The sequence below is a fragment of the Aquarana catesbeiana genome, linkage group LG08 (genome assembly GCF_042186555.1).
Source record: "Aquarana catesbeiana isolate 2022-GZ linkage group LG08, ASM4218655v1, whole genome shotgun sequence".
NCBI lineage: Eukaryota > Metazoa > Chordata > Amphibia > Anura > Ranidae > Aquarana > Aquarana catesbeiana.
In genome coordinates, this window is record NC_133331.1 from 190,312,623 (window position 1) to 190,331,847 (window position 19,225).

General features: G+C 40.0%; 1 protein-coding gene and 1 long non-coding RNA gene across 3 annotated transcripts in view; one reads left to right on the forward strand and one right to left on the reverse strand.

The window, feature by feature from the left end:
- The window catches only part of LOC141106185 (uncharacterized), a 527,211-nt gene that overhangs the window by 228,451 nt on the left and 279,535 nt on the right, over positions 1–19,225 (reverse strand). The gene's annotated exons all lie outside the window — the stretch shown is intronic.
- The window catches only part of OPN4 (opsin 4), a 168,537-nt gene that overhangs the window by 88,369 nt on the left and 60,943 nt on the right, over positions 1–19,225 (forward strand). For both annotated transcript variants that reach the window (XM_073596727.1, XM_073596728.1), the window contains exons 4-5: positions 6,134–6,337; positions 17,754–17,925. In XM_073596727.1, the coding sequence (XP_073452828.1) occupies positions 6,134–6,337; positions 17,754–17,925 (376 nt within the window). The remainder of the gene's footprint in view (positions 1–6,133; positions 6,338–17,753; positions 17,926–19,225) is intronic.

A 19,225-nucleotide genomic window follows, 5' to 3' on the forward strand; every position in this document is an offset into this window, starting at 1 on the left:
GCCTCATTTGCATGAAGTGGGCTGTACTCCTGACATCTATGTGAATACTTCCACTCTCCCAAACATGCCCACACCACATAATTTGACAGACCTTGTACATACACCACAATTTATCATTTAAAATAAAGGTGCTCAACGTTTTTTATAGTGTTTTCTGAGACCCCTAACTTATGGTTTGCCATGGTTCTGTAAAAACAAAACTGATTCAATAGAACGCTATCAACCCAATTCCTTTAATGATAATCTAGGGTCCTCAGAAATGTACTGTGAGAACACCTTTCAGGATTCAATCTACTGATCACCAAAGTGTGTACATTGGGGACGGAAAGTATTCAGACCCCTTACATTTTTTACTCTTTGTTATATTGCAGCCATTTGCTAAAATCATTTAAGTTCATTTTTTTCCTCATTAATGGACACACAGCACCCCATATTGACAGAAAAACACAGAATTGTTGACATTTTTGCAGATTTATTAAAAAAGAAGAACTGAAATATCACATGGTCCTAAGTATTCAGACCCTTTACTCAGTATTTAGTAGAAGCACCCTTTTGATCTAATAAAGCCATGAGTCTTTTTGGGAAAGATGCAACAAGTATTTCACACCTGGATTTGGACCTGCCATTCCTCCTTGCAGATCCTCTCCAGTTCTGTCAGGTTGGATGGTAAACATTGGTGGACAGCCATTTTTAGGTCTCTCCAGAGATGCTTAATTGGGTTTAAGTCAGGGTTCTGGCTGGGCCATTCAAGAACAGTCACGGAGTTGTTGTGAAGCCACTCCTTCGTTATTTTACCTGTGTGCTTAGGGTCATTGTTTTGTTGGAAGGTAAACCTTCGGCCCAGTCTGAGGTCCTGAGCACTCTGGAGAAGGTTTTCGTCCAGGATATCCCTGTACTTGGCCGCATTCATCTTTCCCTCAATTGCAACCAGTCTTCCTGTCCCTGCAGCTGAAAAACACCCCCACAGCATGATGCTGCCACCACCATGCTTCACTGTTGGGACTGTATTGGACAGGTGATGAGCAGTGCCTGATTTTCTCCACACATACCGCTTAGAATTAAGGCCAAAAAGTTCTATCTTGGTCTCATTAGACCAGCGAATCTTATTTCTCACCATCTTGGAGTCCTTCAGGTGTTTTTTAGCAAACTCCATGTGGGCTTTCATGTGTCTTGCACTAAGAAAAGGCTTCCGTTGGGCCACTCTGCCATAAAGCCCCGACTGGTGGAGGACTGCAGTGATGGTTGACTTTCTACAACTTTCTCCCATCTCCCGACTGCATCTCTGGAGCTCAGCCACAGTGATCTTTGGGTTCTTCTTTACCTCTCTCACCAAGGCTCTTCTCCCCCGATAGCTCAGTTTGGCCAGACGGCCAGCTCTAGGAAGGGTTCTGGTCGTCCCAAACGTCTTCCATTTAAGGATTATGGAGGTCACTGTGCTCTTAGGAACCTTAAGTGCAGCAGAAATTTTTTTGTAACCTTGGCCAGATCTGTGCCTTGCCACAATTCTGTCTCTGAGCTCTTCAGGCAGTTCCTTTGACCTCATGATTCTCATTTGCTCTGACATGCACTGTGAGCTGTAAGGTCTTATATAGACAGGTGTGTGGCTTTCCTAATCAAGTCCAATCAGTATAATCAAACACAGCTGGACTCAAATGAAGGTGTAGAACCATCTGAAGGATGATCAGAAGAAATGGACAGCACCTGAGTTAAATATATGAGTGTTACAGCAAAGGGTCTGAATACTTAGGACCATGTGATATTTCAGTTTTTCTTTTTTAATAAATCTGCAAAAATGTCAACAATTCTGTGTTTTTCTGTCAATATGGGGTGCTGTGTGTACATTAATGGGGAAAAGAAATTAACTTGAATGTTTTTAGCATTTGGCTGCAATATAACAAAGAGTGAAAAATTTAAGGGGGTCTGAATACTTTCCGTCCCCAATGTATAAAACAGGCAAGTCAGCATAAGAGGCCAGAAACATATTGAAAGGACTAACAAACCTACAAAAATTTTCTTTAAGTCTTGTACACATGATGAGAATAGCAGACAAAAGATTGTCTATTTTTTGGTTTTTGCATGCTAGTCTTATACCAAAAATGAAGAGGTTACTAAAGTTACGAAAATTCTCGTATACAGAATACAACTTCGGAAGTGATGTAATGTGTTGTATTGTATTGTAATGCATTTTTTTGTTTCCAAGCATGGGTGGTCTGCTCTTCCGATTTTTTTTTCAGATGAATACTGAATCGATTAACCGCTTCAGCCCCGGAAGATTTTACCCCCTTCCTGACCAGAGCGTTTTTTGCGATTCGGCACTGCGTCGTTTTGACTGACAATTACATGGTCGTGCGACATGGCTCCCAAACAAAATTGACATCCTTTTTTTCACACAAATAGAGCTTTCTTTTGGTGGTATGTGATCGCCTCTGCGATTTTTATTTTTTGCGCTATAAACAAAATAAGAGCGACAATTTTGAAAAAAACGCATTATTTTTTACATTTTGCTATAATAAATATCCCCCAAAAATATATAAAAAACATTTTTTTTTTTCCTCAGTTTAGGCCGATCGTATTCTTCTACATATTTTTGGTAAAAAAAAATCGCAATAAGCGTTTATTGATTGGTTTGCGCAAAGGTTATAGCGTTTACTAAATAGGGGATAGTTTTATGGCATTTTTATTAATAATTTTTTTTTTTACTAGTAATGGTGGCGATCAGCGATTTTTATTGTGACTGTGACGTTATGGCGGACATGTCGGACATTTTTGACACATTTTTGGGACCATTGTCATTTATACATCGATCAGTGCGATTAAAAATGCACTGATTACTGTGTAAATGACACTGGCAGTGAAGGGGTTAACCACTAGGGGGCGGGGAGGGGTTAAGTGTGTCCTAGGGGAGTGATTCTAACTGTCAGGGGGATGGGCTGTGTGTCATTACTCTGATCACAGCTCCCGATGACAGGGAGCTGTGATCAGTGACACTTGTCACTAGGCAGAACGGGGAGATGCTGTTTACATCAGCATCTCCCCGTTCGTCCTCTCCGTGAGGCGATCGCGGGTATCCCCGCGGCGATCGAGTCCGCGGGACCCGCGACACGACTCACGGAGCTCCCGGTCGGCACGCACGCAATGGCATAGCGGGGAATTCAAATGGACGTACAGGTACGCCCATTTGCCCAGCCGTGCCATTCTGCCGACGTACATCAGCATGCGCCGGTCGGGAACCGGTTATATTGTATGTGATTGTATGTGATTGGCTCTCAACAGCTGTGCACCAATGATTAGATTATCGTACTTTTGCTTCGAAATCTGTATTTTTTGTCCGATTTTCTGATCATGTGTACTAGGCATGAGACATTGTTAATCAGGAATAATCCCCTGCTGCTGTGTTGATATAGTGCCGTGGATGGGCCGTCAATGTGTATACAAACAACCTGTATAAAATGTGTTGATTTTGATGTTTGAAGCGTGACATCACCTTCAATTTTAAAATTAGACCTGGAATGTGGATGTTCTGCTGGAAGAAGGGTTTCTTTGGCCTTAGAGCTTTCAGCTGTTCTTGGAGAATCTTAGTAATAGAGGAAACCTGTACTGAAGGACATATGTAGGCCACAATTACTGACCTACTTCTAAAAGTGCTAGTTACCTAGCTGTCTCCAACTTCAGTACCTTGAGTCATTGATCTGGAGGTATGCAGCAGAGTGGATTTGAGTGAAGTTAAACCACCTGATCTCCATACTTGTTCCTGGCCAGAATCTCAAAATATACTAAAGCCAATGGATCAGCATAACAGCCAGGCAATTAACATTTTTCAGAAAAATAAAAATGTCAGCCTTCATACTCACAGTACACATTTCCCTAAAATATTGTTGGATTTAGAGGTCATCTCATGTAAGTAAAATAACATACTGATCATATGTTCCTCACTGTTTGTCTTATTACTGACACTCCAATACATTAGTACTTTTGAGAAGACAATGGCCAATATGTTGAAAAGCCATGCCAAGAAGAAATTGACTTTAGTATTTATAAGTCAAGATGACAGGTGCTGCTATGTCATAAACACATCTGACGTTGTAAGTGGTCATAACAGAATCTCTTAACAGGCAAGTAACTCCTATTTGACTTTATTATTCATTTTTGGAGTCAGGCCGGCCATACACAGTTCAAATCTCAGCTGGTTAAGCAGGAACTGGCCGAGATTCGAACCATTAATGGGCAGGTTGAGTTTATCAAGTTGAACGATCAATCAACTTGGGTATAACCATCCTGCGGTATTCTCTTGCAATTATCGCTAGTAGCTGCTATAGCTGCTAGCAATATACATTGTCTTCTACTGCACACCTGTGGTCTAGGCCCAGTCCCTAGGAGGGTTCTGCTATGCAGCGGGCCCTAACTTGCCGCTTGGAAGGGTAGACCATACAGCCACCAATCCACCCCTTCGAAGAACCTTATTCACTGGCCATCACCACCTCCACTCCCAAACTGGCTGCTTCTCCTTCCTTCTATCTCTTACTCTTCATGACTCTGTGAAAGTGAATATGAAGGTCTCTACCTCCTTCCTCATTCCTTTTCACTGTAGGATCTCACTCTCACTTTGTGTTCACAGTAAACCAGATCAGACTATTCACTTATTTTCCATCAATCACGTGGGAATGCAACAAGTTTTCAAAATAACAGTGGGGTTGATTTACTAAAACTGGAGAGTGCATGGTTGCCAATCAGCTTCTAACTTCAGCTTGTTCAATTAAGCTTTGAGGAAAAACAAATTGGAAGCTGATTGGTTTCTATGCAGAGCTGCACCAGATGTTGAACTCTCAAGTTTTAGTAAATCAACCCTAGCCCCCAGGCAGTCCCATTTCAGGGTTCCACCAAGGGGCAACCCCACTGAGGTGCTACTCTACATCTATTTGTGTATGGTCCTTCTTACTTCTCAAACCATGACCATCCAATTCCAACCTCCTGGCCCAACCTCTTCTTGCTTGAATACTCCTGCTATGGGAAGCATCACAGGTCGAACAGCAGTGTATTAACCCTTACATCACTGAACAGTATTTCTTTAAAACACAATGGACATGGCGTGTTTGACAGCTGCCTACATGCCCACTGCTGCTTCAGGCCTTAGGGCTCTTGAGAGAGGTACTGTAGTTGGGGGCTGTGATGTTTTCCTCTACTGTCTACAGAAAAATATCACAGTACCCTTTCCACCAGCCATGATCTACCTGCATTGCACAGAGCAGCACAGAGACCTAGTAATGACATTGCAGGGTGTAAATTAAAGTATGTAATCGAAATAGAAATATTTTATTCATTTTTTTCAACCAGGGAAGACAATGGCAATATAAGCAGATTAAACATGAGTATTAAATGATTTACGATGGCAGCACTGAGCATGAGCTCAGGGGCGTTCCATCACAGTGTATGCATTAGTGAGTAATCCCAACAGTCGTTTGTATTCATTGATTGATGAAATGTGTACTTACCCCTGTTGCATACAGTGTTCCAGCATGTTCCTGTGTACAGCTCCAACGCTGTCATTAGAGATTCCACAGGCAGTTGTAACATCAGCCTGATGGGGACATGGACAACGACAAAGATACATTTATTAATATTTAATAACACTGCAGCCTCTATTTTCCTGTCTTGGTGTCACCAGGACAGAAAGTTAGGGGGAAGGTACTCTCTCATGAGAACACAGACAGCAATAAGAACTTGACACTTCTGATTGTAACCCTAATGAACACTGAAAGAAAAGTTTTATCTAGAGTTGGGCTTTAAGAGTAGAGATTCTGATTTTAAATGCCCATTTTAGATGGGCTCTCTTTAATAGAACAATGCAAATAGAACTGGTTTATTAAGAGATAGCAACCAATTTGAAATGATCTTCGAATAGCTGAAAGATGATATATTTGTGGCTGCGATATGGTTACTGCTTACCCTTGCTCTTTGTATAATTGTAACTCTTGATGAATGTAAATCTTAAGTAATGACTGGAACTAGGTTGTATAATTCGCTAGACAGCTTTTTATAATACATTGCAAAACTCTTGTCAATGTGCCACGTGTGATTTAATGCAAACATTGTGAATTCTGATAAAGTGTAATTCTTGTTTTTTTTCTTATTCTAGGATGTGAGTTATATGCTTTCTGTGGTGCCCTGTTTGGGATCACATCGATGATTACACTGATGGTGATTGCTCTGGATAGGTATTTCGTAATCACCCGACCGCTTGCCTCCATTGGAGTGGTGTCCAAGAAGAGGGCAGTGTTAATCCTTTTAGGTGTTTGGCTGTATTCTTTGGCCTGGAGCCTTCCTCCCTTCTTTGGTTGGAGTAAGTCTGGATGACTGCTTTGAACAGATAATATGAATTAGGAATCACAGTGCTTTCTTAGAGTCAACCACGACTTGCCTGTCATATAAGAAAGATTATTAGTTTGTAATTTATTTTCAGAAATAGAAGGAACTAAATGTCTTAAAAAGACCCATCTTTTATAAATGTAATTGTTATTGTTTAATTACACAGCCTAAGAGAGACAATTAATTTCCGAGGAAGCATGTTTCATCCTGTAGAAATACATTTATTATGTTTTCTCCTTTCTTATGTAAGCTGATGTAATTGTATGGGCAGCCCTAAAAGGAACCAGACCCCAAGAAATTGTATAGGCAGACCTAAAAGGAACCAGACCCCAAGAAAAAAAAGAGCTTGCCTGTGCAACAGTTCTCTGCTTAGACTACGTTACATTTTAATGCAGAGAGTTGGAATTAGTGCTAAAATATAATTCAAAGTGCATCATTTAAAATGTACTCTGGGATTGACTATTTTCAATTTTTACATTCAATCTAAAAACTGGAATAAATCTTCCTAAATACATTTATTATGGTAACTATCTGCACTGTTATTTTTTTATATAAATATTTCCAATAATAGAAATTACTGGTGATCCTGCCTATCCTAGGGCTTTCTTCTTCCTGGTGGCAATGATCTGCAGTCTCATAGAGCCTCTGTAGTGTTGCCAACACAGTACGCATGCTCACTATTTAGCTAAGTAAGTAAGCCACGCATTACTATACACGACTTACTAGGTCACATGATTTCTGTCCTTAGCAGCACTACCCACGTGCCATGTGATGTCACTGTTACATGCCCTCCCTTCAAGGCCATTCAGAGTGCGAAGTAAATTAGACATGTGCTCTGCCCCCTAGGTAGTGTAATCACATTTGTGGCTATTGGTGTGCCATGCCTATTCAAAGGGAGCAGATGAGTGAGTTTAGTAATACTTTAAAAGGGATAAAATATTGAGTTGTTGCCGTTGTGATCAATAAGATTCCTTTTCCCATTTTTTATGAAGAATTAAAAAAAATGTTTGTCCCTGTAAAATTGCTTATAACTGCTTTTCTTCCTGATTTTTTCTGTGATTTTTAACTTAACTTTTTGTAATGGTGCTGTATTTTTGCAGAGTTTGTCTTAAAAAAATAATATTGTAATGTTCACATTTTTTATAAACTTGCTCTTTTATATTTCTGTTTTCTTATTAAATGGGAGGATGTGTAGGTAACCACAACTAACAAAGTAGATTAGTTACTAGAATGATCAGATGTTAGGACCTTCAGCTCCCTCCACATATTTTCTATGGGATTAAGGTCTGGGGACTGGCTAGGCCACTCCAGTACCTTAATGTACTTTTTTTAGAGCCACTCCTTTGTTGCCTTGGCCGTGTGTTTTGGGTCATTGTCATGCTGGAATATCCATCCATGACCCATTTTCAATGCCCTGGCTGAGGGAAGGAGGTTCTCATCCAAGATTTGACTGTATATGGCCCCCGTCCATCATCCCTTTGAAGCTGTCCTGTCTCCTTAGCAGAAAAACACCCCCAAAGCATAATGTTTCCACCTCCATGTTTGATGGTGGGGATGGTGTTCTTGGGGTCATAGCCAGCATTCCTCCTCCTCCAAACACGGCGAGTTGAGTTGATGCCAAAGAGCTCGATTTTGGTCTCATCTGACCACAACATTTTCACCCAGTTCTCCTCTGAATCATTCAGATGTTCATAAGCAAACTTCAGATGGGCCTGTACATGTGCTTTCTTGAGCAGGGGGACATTGCGGGCTCTGCAGGATTTCAGTGCTTTACAGCGTAGTGTGTTACCAATTGTTTTCTTGGTGACTATGGTCCCAGCTGCCTTGAGATCATTGACAAGATTCTCCTGTGTAGTTCTGGGATTCTGTGATTCCTCACATGTTCTCATGATCATTGAAACTCCACGAGGTGAGATCTTGCATCGAGCCCCAGACCAAGGGAGTTTGACAGTTATTTGTTGCCACCCTCTCACCAAGCTGCTTGGCGAATGGTCTTGTCTATTCCAGCCTTGTGTAGGTCTACAATCTTGTCCCTGACATCATTGTACAGCTCTTTGGTCTTGGCCATGGTGGAGAGATTGGAATCTGATTGATTGATTGCTTCTGTGGACAGGTGTCTTTTATACAGGTAACAAGCTGAGATTAGGAGCACACCCTTTAAGAGAGTGCTCCCAATCTCAGCTTGTTACCTGTATAGAAGACACCTGGGAGCCAGAAATCTTTGCTGATTGATAGGGGATCAAATACTTATTTCACTCATTAAAATGCAAATCAATTTATAACTTTTTTGAAATGCGTTTTTCTGGATATTTTTGATGTTATTCTGTCTCTCATTGTTAAAATAAACCTATCATTAAAATTATAGACTGATAATTGCTTTGTCAGCGGGCAAACATACAAAATCAGCAGGGGATCAAATACTTTTTTCCCCTCACTATAAGGACAATATAACACGTTTGTTATTTTAACAAAATAAAAAGTTTGCCTTTAGAATCACTTTAAATGCAGCTATTCTGCAAAGAAGGCAATTATCACTTAACCTGTCCCACCACCCAAACTGCCAAACTCAGATGTGTTGAAGATCCAAACAATATGATTAACCTGACTCTAAAAGGTTTTTTGACAAGAATGAAAATCTGATTTGTTCTTAACAATTATTTAAAGGTAATCATATTCTAGGCTCCTAGTAATCAGGCACACTTTTCAATATTATAGTTCATACATTTTGTAACAGGTATGAATTAACTTATGACTAATGCCAGAAAAACAAACTTGGATAAGGTTTTTTTGCTCTTTTGCATAGGGAACATCAGCTTTCAATGGCCAATGCCATTATTTACACAATATAGCAGGTTACATTGTGCATTGGGTCTAGTGAAAGGGGACTTAAATTAAACTGCGCTGGATACAAACTGGAAACCTGCAGATAATATTCACCCACAGCTTTTCAGAACAAATGTATAAATTGGCTTTTAAGAAAAATGGAAAATCAGAAAGCACTAAATCATTTAACAAAGCAACTGGCTAATAAACTAAAGTAGAGCAACAATAAATGAAAGCAAAAGCCTTGATAATAGAAAAGCCAAAAGTAAAAAACTTCCCAGTGAATGCAATCTATTTTTACATGTTCCCATTCTTTGCCAAATAGAAGACTTTGGAGATCATGCTTGAATCACTTGATGGTCATTATGAGTTACTGTACCAAAGGTCATTTGGTGATCATCATTCATAAACTTATGAAGTGCTCTGTTAGGGCTAACCCTTTAGCTACCAGCATTAAAGTAGTGTAGCACACCCCTTGTAAGGGCTGATGAGTTTGGGTTCCCCACTGCTGCACAGCCAGTCATTAGCATTTCCTTCATTCACTCTAACACAGAAAATCAGTCCTTGGCTTGTTTTGCTGTTCTATTAGGGGATTATAACATGGATGAGGTAAGCAAATTATGGGATGCCCAACTTGAAAATGTCCAAACAGAGAAAGGGACAACTTCCTTCCTATTTACACAGATCTTCTTCCTTCTTCCTGCACAAACTTGGTTCCTCTGTACAGCACCTGCTGCTCACTCCTGGTGGAACTAGCAGTATGTTGTAAGGCCCATTACAGGCAGGAACTTTCAGTCCCTTGACAAAAGTAGCACAAATGGAGTAAACAACATAACGTCTCTCCTTCTGCTTCCATGTGGCCACTGCTCCCAGTTTCACTTGCCTGCAGAATGCTAGCCCACCTGGCTGCCACCAGCCACGCCTGGATGCCTTTCCTCCCAGTCCTCTCAACTGACTCTCTGCACCAGTGTTGCCCGACTGGCACACGCACATGGAGATTCCCCAGGGCAAGGTTAGATGAAGACTTGGCACACCACGGTCTTCAAGAGAGCACTGTTACAGCTGACAGCCTCTCCCCTTGTTTTTTCCCTGCATCGTGCAGATCCACTCACTGTCTCTGCTTGTTCCTTCCTGCTGCCTCTCCAGCATGAATCCCTCCAAATGCCTCCTGTAGTGGTATCCTTCAAGCCCAGCTTTCCTGAGCTCCCAGACACTGACAGCCTCCCTCAGCACTGCTTCTCCATCTTCCACCCAACTCCCCAGCTGACATGGCCCGTTTCTATTTATGGGTTTCCCAGTCCCCTGCCAGGCCTACTGCTGGGGATTGGCTGAAGGCCCATAAAATATTCAAGGCATCTCCTCTTCACCTCAACCCTCTAGTTCCAGAACATTCTTCAATGTTCTAGAAAACAGCTGGAGGCACCAAAGAGCTGCCAGGATGAGTCATCCAGCCCTGGCCTCTAATAACCCTGGCCCAGGTTCAGTGACTTAGGTTTATCCCTGGGCCAGAAAATGCTTTTTCCTACACTCACTTCTAGTAGCACACACTAGAGGGTGCTACAGTAGTAATAAACCCTCAGCATGTTTTGCACAACAAAATACACATTCCCCAGTAAACTATTTGTTATCAAGCATGTGCAATTTAAAACTTTCAATGCTGCTGGCTCCTGCTCTCTATGCTGCTTCCCTGAACTTCCAATCTTCACAGGAAAGAGTTAAAGTGTTACTAAACCCAGGACCCTGCATTCACTATATCTGGTTTCCCACAGTACACAGAACATGGAAATGCAATTGTTTTAGTAAATATAAACTTCTAAATACCCTTTCTCATCATCAGTATAAAGCAGTCTTGTGACGCCTATCAATGTCCGGCCGAGCACTGGTTAAAGCTTGTAGGAGGAGTTTTCATTCTCCTGTGACTGCTCTATGAGGCTGCATGACCCCTGAATTTCTGTCTGGACAGTGCTGATTGGCCCTGTGCTGATCACATGCACCCTCCCAAAAAAATATTTATAGCAATACACACCAAACTGAGCATGTGCAGAGTGCCTCCTATGGCTCTGTTCTATCAGCAGATGAATTGGAGACAGTAAAAGAAGGTGAGGATCTGTGCATACAGGATCAAACAGCCTTTTTACACAATGCAGATGATTAACCCTTCGGGTACCACAGTCCGTATAACAAGCATGCTTTACTGCATATACAGACTGATTTTACTGTTGTGGGTTTAGTAACACTTTAACAGTGGACAGTACAGTCTTCAGCCAGTCTGTTAGCTTGAAGAAAGGAGGGAGAGAAGGAGCGAGGAGCAGAGGAGTGCCTTGCCATCCTAGGCTAAAGGGTTGTAGGCTCCTACTGATGTACATCGTGTAGAGAGGCACAATTCTAGTCCCCGCAAGAGCAAGAAGCCACCCTGAAACAGGAAACCTGGGCAACGGTCATGGCACCAGCTTAAACTGGAACACAGACAAGGATTAAAAGATAAATAAGTTGCATTAAAAGGATTTACTATAAACTTTAATGGCCAGGTAGTGGTTTCAAAATAATAAAAAGGAGCCTCAATGGAAATCTTATAAAACTTAGAAATTCCCCAACTAATTATTAAATTATATTCTGTATGTTACCAATTTTGCACCAAGCCTTCTTAAATGCATCCATACACATGACCCTTTATTTTTAATAAAGTGAAGCTTGCACACTTTGTTACCTTCCTTCTTACTGTGAAACAATAAAGTGCAACGTAACCCCGATTTTAAAATGTTTCTACAGTCAAAATTTCTTTTAACTAAAATAATAAACATGTTATACTTACCATGGTCCCCAAAATTCCTTTTCAGGGGTCCCCCACTGGGTATCTCTCCTACTCCTGTTCTCAAAACCACTTGTTATGGGGTAGATGTGCAAACTCGATCCTCAGCTGGGCTGTATGTGTCCATAGACACACACATAGCCTGGCTCAGCCCTAAACCCACTCCCTCCTCACTTGATTGGCAGCAGTAGGAGCCCATGGCTCCCATTGCTGCCTCAGTCCATGTGAGTGGAGGGCGAGAGGAGAGAAGAGATGCAGACGGGCACAGTGCTAGGTTGATTAAAGACTCAGATAAGTATTCAGAGAGGTGTGGAAGCACAGCAAGATGTCAAATTTTTTTACCTTAATGCAAAAAATGCATTAAGGTAAAAAATGTTTTAGCATTAGAACCACTTTAAGAATCCATATACAGGTGCATCTCATAAAATTAGAATATCATCAAAAAGTTCATTTATTTTTTTAGTAATTCAATTCAAAAAGTGAAACTCATATATTTTATAGATGTGTTACACACAGAGTGATACATTTCAAGCATTTTCTTTCTTTTAATTTTGATGATTATGGCTTACAGCTAGCGAAAACCCAAAATCCAGTATCTCAGAAAATTAGAATATTACATAAGACTAATCAAAAAAAAAAAGCATTTTTAATACAGAAATGTTGGCTTCCTGAAAAGTATGTCTATGTACAGCATAGTATGCATTTAAGACTTGGTCGGGGGTTCCTTTTACATGAATTACTACATCAATGCGGTGTGGCATGAAGGCGATCAGCCTGTGGCACTGCTGAGGTGTTATGGAAGCCCAGGTTGCTTTGATAGCAGCCTTCAGCTCGTCTGCATTGTTGGGTCTGGTGTCTCTCATCTTCCTCTTCACAATACCCCACAGATTCTCTATGGGGTTTAGGTCAGTGAGTTTGCTGGCAATCAAGCCTAGTGATACCATGATCATTAAACCAGGTATTGGTACTTTTGGTAGTGTGGGTAGGTACCAAGTCCTGCTGAAATCAGCATCTTCATAAAGCTGGTCAGCAGAGGGATGCATGAAGTGCTGTAGAATTTCCTGGAAGACAGCTGCGCTGACTTTGGACTTGATAAAACACAGTGGACCAACACCAGCAGATGACATGGCTCCACAAATCATCGTGCACTGTGGAAAAGTTTGCATTTCATTTGGAAATTAAGATGCCAGAGTCTGGAGGAAAAGTGGAGAGGCACAAAATTCAAGTTGCATGAGGTCTAGTGTGAAGTTTCCACAGTCAGTGATGAATTGGGGAGCCATGTCATCTGCTGGTATTGGTCCACTGTGTTTTATTAAGTCCAAAGTCAGCGCAGCCCTCTACCAGGAAATTCTACAGAAATTCATGTTTCCCTCTACTGACCAGCTTTATGGAGATGCTGATTTCATTTTCCAGCAGAACTTGACACCTGCCCACACTACCAAAAGTACCAATACCTGGTTTAATGATCATGGAATCATTGTGCTTGATTGGCCAGCAAATTAATCTGACCTAAACCCTATAGAGAATCTGTGGGGTATTGTCAAGAGCAAGATGAGAGACACCAGACCCAATAATGCAGACGAGCTGAAGGCCGCTATCAAAGCAACCTGGGCTTCCATAACACCTCAGCAGTGCCACAGGCTGATTGCCTCTGTGCAACGCCGAATTAATGCAGTAATTCATGCAAAAGGAACCCCCGACCAAGTATTGAGTGCATACTATACTGTACATGGACATACTTTTCAGTAAGCCAAAATTTCTGTATTAAAAATACTTTTTTTTAATTGGTCTTATGTAATATTCAAATTTTTTGAGATACTGAATTTTGGGTTTTCACTAGCTGTAAGCCATAATCTTCAAAATTAAAAGAAAAAAATACTTGAAATATATCACTCTGTGTATAATACATCTATATAAAATATACAAGTGTTACTTTTTGAATTGAATTACTGATATAAATTAACTTTTTGATGATATTCAAATTTTATGAGATGCATCTGTATGTGTCTGGTTATTCATATAGTTTTCAGTAAATACATCCTGTAACATTTATATTTTGTATTCTGCTGATGAATACATGGGGTTCCTGCCAGTTCCCCTTGCTTTTGTTTATACTAACCATGGTAAGCATGGAAGCAAATCCATGCTGGTGTGGCCAGTTCATGTCCCAGGGAACTCTGCTAAGAGTTACAGGGCACTGTGACAACACTTTAGTCAGTTTTGCACCCCCCCCCTTCACAATGTCTTACTCCAGTTCAGCATTTTCACTGTAAATGGAGGTGGAGTGCTACCTTTGCGGAAGTAGCATCCCACCAGACCAGCCCCTTCTTTTCGCTGATTTACAGTGATATCAGGAGCAGTCCTAATGCATTCTCATAGGGGAAATTACATAAAGTTTCAATTCTATTATTGACATTTTAACCCAGCAGTTGCCCTCATCAAACATGGTTCATGCCTTCCACCTTACAGTCAGTGGGGTTGATTTACTAAAGGCAATTAGACTGTACACTTTGCAAAGTGCAGTTGTTCGAGAGTTTAGTAAATGAAGGGAAGCTCTGCTGACTTCCGTCATCCAATCAAGTGCATTGTGCAAGCAAAAGTGTTGTTTTTATTTTTTTTTGTCCTTGCATGTGATTGGGTACTCTTTGCAAAGTGAATCTTTACTAGACTTGTGCACAACAGGAAATTTCGTTTAGTTTCGGTTCGTTGCCATTCGTAAAATACATAATTTCGTTCTGTCATATTCGTTATGTTACGTTAATTAGTTTTCGGATAATTCGTTACTATTCGTAGAGTGTCGATATTCGTTATTCTGAATCTCAAATCATGTCAAATTAATTTGTTATAGCCGCTATAATTTCTTTCGTATTTGTTGAAATTCGATATTTATGTATGTATATATATTTGTGATAATAATTAGTAGTTTGGAAAGCCGTTTGTTTATTGAATCTATTAACACACACAATGACAATATCTCTTCTCCTCTGCTCAAATACAATATACCATCCTTCTCACTCAGTTCTCAGGAATGCACTTTGCCAGTAATCCAACCTCCAGCACCAAAATTTATCAGCTGATTGGTCTGTAAGATTTACTTTGAGTTGACCTTTTGTTTCATTAGATCTTTAACGAATTACCGAATCATGTCAAATTCATTCGTTATATCCGCTATAATTTCTTTCGTATTAGTTGAAATTCGTAATTGTTTTTATTCGGACTTTCGGATGCATCTGAATGTCCGAAAGATGCAAAATTCGGACAAATTTCGATTCGTTACGAAACGGATTGCACATGTCTAATCTTTACCTCATTTACTAAGCTCTGAAGCAACTGCACTTGCAGAGTGCAATTGCACTTTGCAAAGTGCACAGTCTATTTGCCTTTAGTAAATCAATCCCAATATGTCAGTTAAAAACAGGGCATTACCTATCTTGCAGTGCACATGATATAACTTACACCGCCTGCCTGCATAATAAACAAAGTCAAGGAAGAGGGGGTGTGAATGAGGCTGTGTGGTCATGTGACTGTTGAACAACATGCATATACACGTATAAACAGGTAAATAGCCTTTATTATTAAAAAAAAATTAATACACCTATAACATTCTATTTGGGGTATTAAAATGGTTGTTTATTCTAGCGTGTACACTACAACTCCTGGGGAACATTTAAAAGCAAACATTTAATATTTCTCAAAAGCTATATACTAATAAGAGCCAGTTATTTTTGTCTTGTAGATTTCAGTGCCACAACTTAGCTTAAAACGAAAACAGGCTTGCAGCGTGAATGGTATGTAAAATGCGTAAATGGTGTGTAAAAGAAGAATTATATGCAGAAAAGAGCACAAAGTGGGCATCAACTGTGTGCTAGTGTTCACTTGTAGTGCATACAGCAGCCAAGAACAGAGACAGTGGCATGGAGTTTGGACTTTAGACTTAACAAAATGTAATCATCTTGGTGCTATGCAGCTAGACAGCACATCATGGGGGTCAAATGACCTAAGTAGAGCATTACTTTGCCCAAAGCTCCTACCATACAAACAAATGCTTCTCTTACAGTGGTTGTAAAGGCTCAAGGTTTTTACCTTCATGCATTTTATGCATGAAGGTAAAAAACCTTCTCTGTGCAGCAGCCCCGCTAATACTTACCTGAGCCCCATCATGGTCCAGTGATGTGCACAACAGCCTTGACTCTCCGGGGACTCTCACTAATTATTGCCTGAGGCAGCAGCGGGAGCCATTGGCCAATGGTTAATTACAACCAGTGAGGAGAAAGAGGGGGCAAGGCCAAGCCGTGGCTCTGTGTGTGAATGAACACACAGAGCATCAGCTCGGAAAGAAGCCTGCTCAGGTGCCCCCATTGTAAGCTGCTTGCTCTGGGGGCACTTGGCAGGAGAGAGGGGCCAGGAGCGCTGGCAGGGGACTTAAAAAGAAGAGAAGCAGGGCTGCTCTGTGCAAAACCATTGCACAGAGCAGGTGAGCATGACATGTTTGTTATTACAAAAAAAAAACAACAAGCTAATAATATTACTTTAAGTCAACAGACATGAGCAGTTGACTGTCTCTACTAATTGGCAAACAAATTATGCTTAAATCGGTTTAGAACTATTGAGTGGGAAGGTGATAAACTTAAATTAAATGTTACTTACGTTTATTTGAACATCTGAATCACTATAATAGTTCAATAAACATTTTTAAAAAAAAAAAAATGTATCTAGACCAACAAGAAGTATATGGTTTCCTTTATTTTTATATGATCCTGCTGATAACACACTTGGGGTTTGATTTACTAAAACTGGAGATTGCAAAATTTGGTGAAGCTCTGTTTTTTTGTCAAAGCTTAATTGAACAAGCTGAAAATAGAAGCTGATTGGCTACCATGCACAGCTGCACCAGATTTAGCACTCTCCAGTTATAGTAAATCAACCCCACAGTGTCCTAGAATAACAAGCCTCACTCATTTTATTTTATCAATAATAGAGTAATTTTGTCACCCTTACATTCATAGGACCACAGAATGCCACCCATATCCTCTTCTTCATAACTGGGTGTTCTGTAGTCTTAACACAATTACTAGTAACATTGTTTCCGATAACAATGCAGAGTGCACAGGACAGCAATGAATTTCTGGCTGATCAACAGGCATTTTGTTTTTACATTTATCCAAACATATAAAATATTTCAATGGTATGTTTATTCCTAGAAAACAAAGCAAATTAGAGAAGTTCACTGTTAGTGTTTGTACTTTAAATAGTTTTAGTTTTCTAATGTTTATCAAAATGTTCTTAATTTTGATTGTAAACCTGTTCTTTATTTAGTTAACTATACAGTTTAAAGCTGCCAATATTCTAGTAGAATTTTGATGGAACCTTTTTGTTTTAGGAACGTTTGCTTGATTTTCTAACCATAAGTGGGGTCAAATCAACGTTCATTTTTATCTTTAGTGAAGAGAAAATTTGAAGGTGCAGGATGGAAATTTTCTCTCAAACTTATTTCACACAGCATATGCCATTTTTGTTTGGTAAGTCCATTCATTCCAAAATCAAAAGTTAAAAGTAAACAAAATTTCGAAGTACTTTTGAAGGACATGCAACAAGTCATGCAAGGCGTGCTGAGAATTTTGTTCATACAAATGTTCATACGAATGTTAGTGCAATTGTCATTCAAAAATCTACTAGTGTATAGCCAGTTTAAGTGTCCTATACATTTCACAGCAACAACAGAAAGCTTTCTATATATTGTTACTTTTCTCTTTTCTAGGTGCTTATGTGCCTGAAGGCCTCCTGACATCTTGTACCTGGGACTATGTGACCTTCACACCCTCTGTTAGAGCCTACACCATGCTCCTCTTCTGCTTTGTCTTCTTCATCCCTCTTTTTGTTATAATCTATTGCTACATCTTTATTTTTAAGGCCATCAAGAACACTAACAGGTGATTGACTTAACACGTGTACAGTGGGTAAAACAAAACCATTATATAGAGCTAAAGAATTATCAGCAATGAAATGTGAACTCCTCACTGCTCGATCCTCCTGTCTTCTGAAATACATAAGTCATCTGGGAACCCGCTGTGCTCTGTGAGCTAGAAGATATACGTTTAATACTCAAACCAAGGTTGAAATGTTTCCAGCAACCTATGCCTCAGTACATGTGCAGCTATGTGTAACTAACATAAAGCACATAGCTCACATATATCAATCTCCAAAGCAGGTGTTAATACACCTAGACATTTTGACTTCTGAATCCTTCCTAGATACTTTGTAATTTATAGTTGCATCCAGCACCCGCATAGTGTCTATGACCCTTAACGACAACTTTTTTCACCATTAAAAAAAAAAATTAGCTCAATTTTATAATTTGGGTGCAATAACCATCAGTTACAGTAAATACAATCTGCTTCATAGAGAATCGCCTAATTTACTAGCAAGCACAGATTGTGTTGCAGCCCTTCATTGTTCTCCACTGGGTTTAGAGCTATAGAAATATATAGGATACATTTATTGACACTAAGGAGATGGGGGGATAGCAAAAGATTCCTGGAAATGGTCTGGGATTGAGAAGCGCAAAATAGGAGTAAGAGCTCTGATGTGAGCATGCACTTAGGTGGCAAAAAGGTTGCCTGACGCATGCTCCTTATAATTGCACTGCATTTCTGAGACCAAAAAGATGCATAGATTGGAAAAAGCAGTGTGTACATGATCCCCAAGGGCTACTTTAGCCTTTTGCAAAATGCATTTTTTTCATGCATTTTTCAGAGAAAGGGTATCTCTTGTATTGAAATGCATGTAAAATAAGTATATTGTGCCCCAAAAAATGCAGAGATATGAAGAATATTATTGCCCACAGTGACACAGGCCTCCCTTATATATTTTAAGTGCACATTGGTGCCAAATTACTTCAAGATCCTTACAGCCCTATCCCAGTCTTCTAAATTTTGGAGGGCTATCCCAAAGATTTCTACCAACTCTTCACCAAGAAGGGGAAGATTAAGGGACAAAACCCAATCCTTGCTTGCTATTGCTGTCTTTTTTCAATGTAAACAAGGCCTAAGAATGATGAAAACAAACATTGATTAGAAATTAGCATATTAAACTAATGCTCCTAAGGCGAATACTTTCAAACTGAATTCTACCAGCTATAGAGATGATTTTAAGTTTTTTCTATTATGCTTAAACTACATGCTGGCAGTCACTTCATTGAGATAAAGCTACATAGGAGATGTTTAGTAGTTC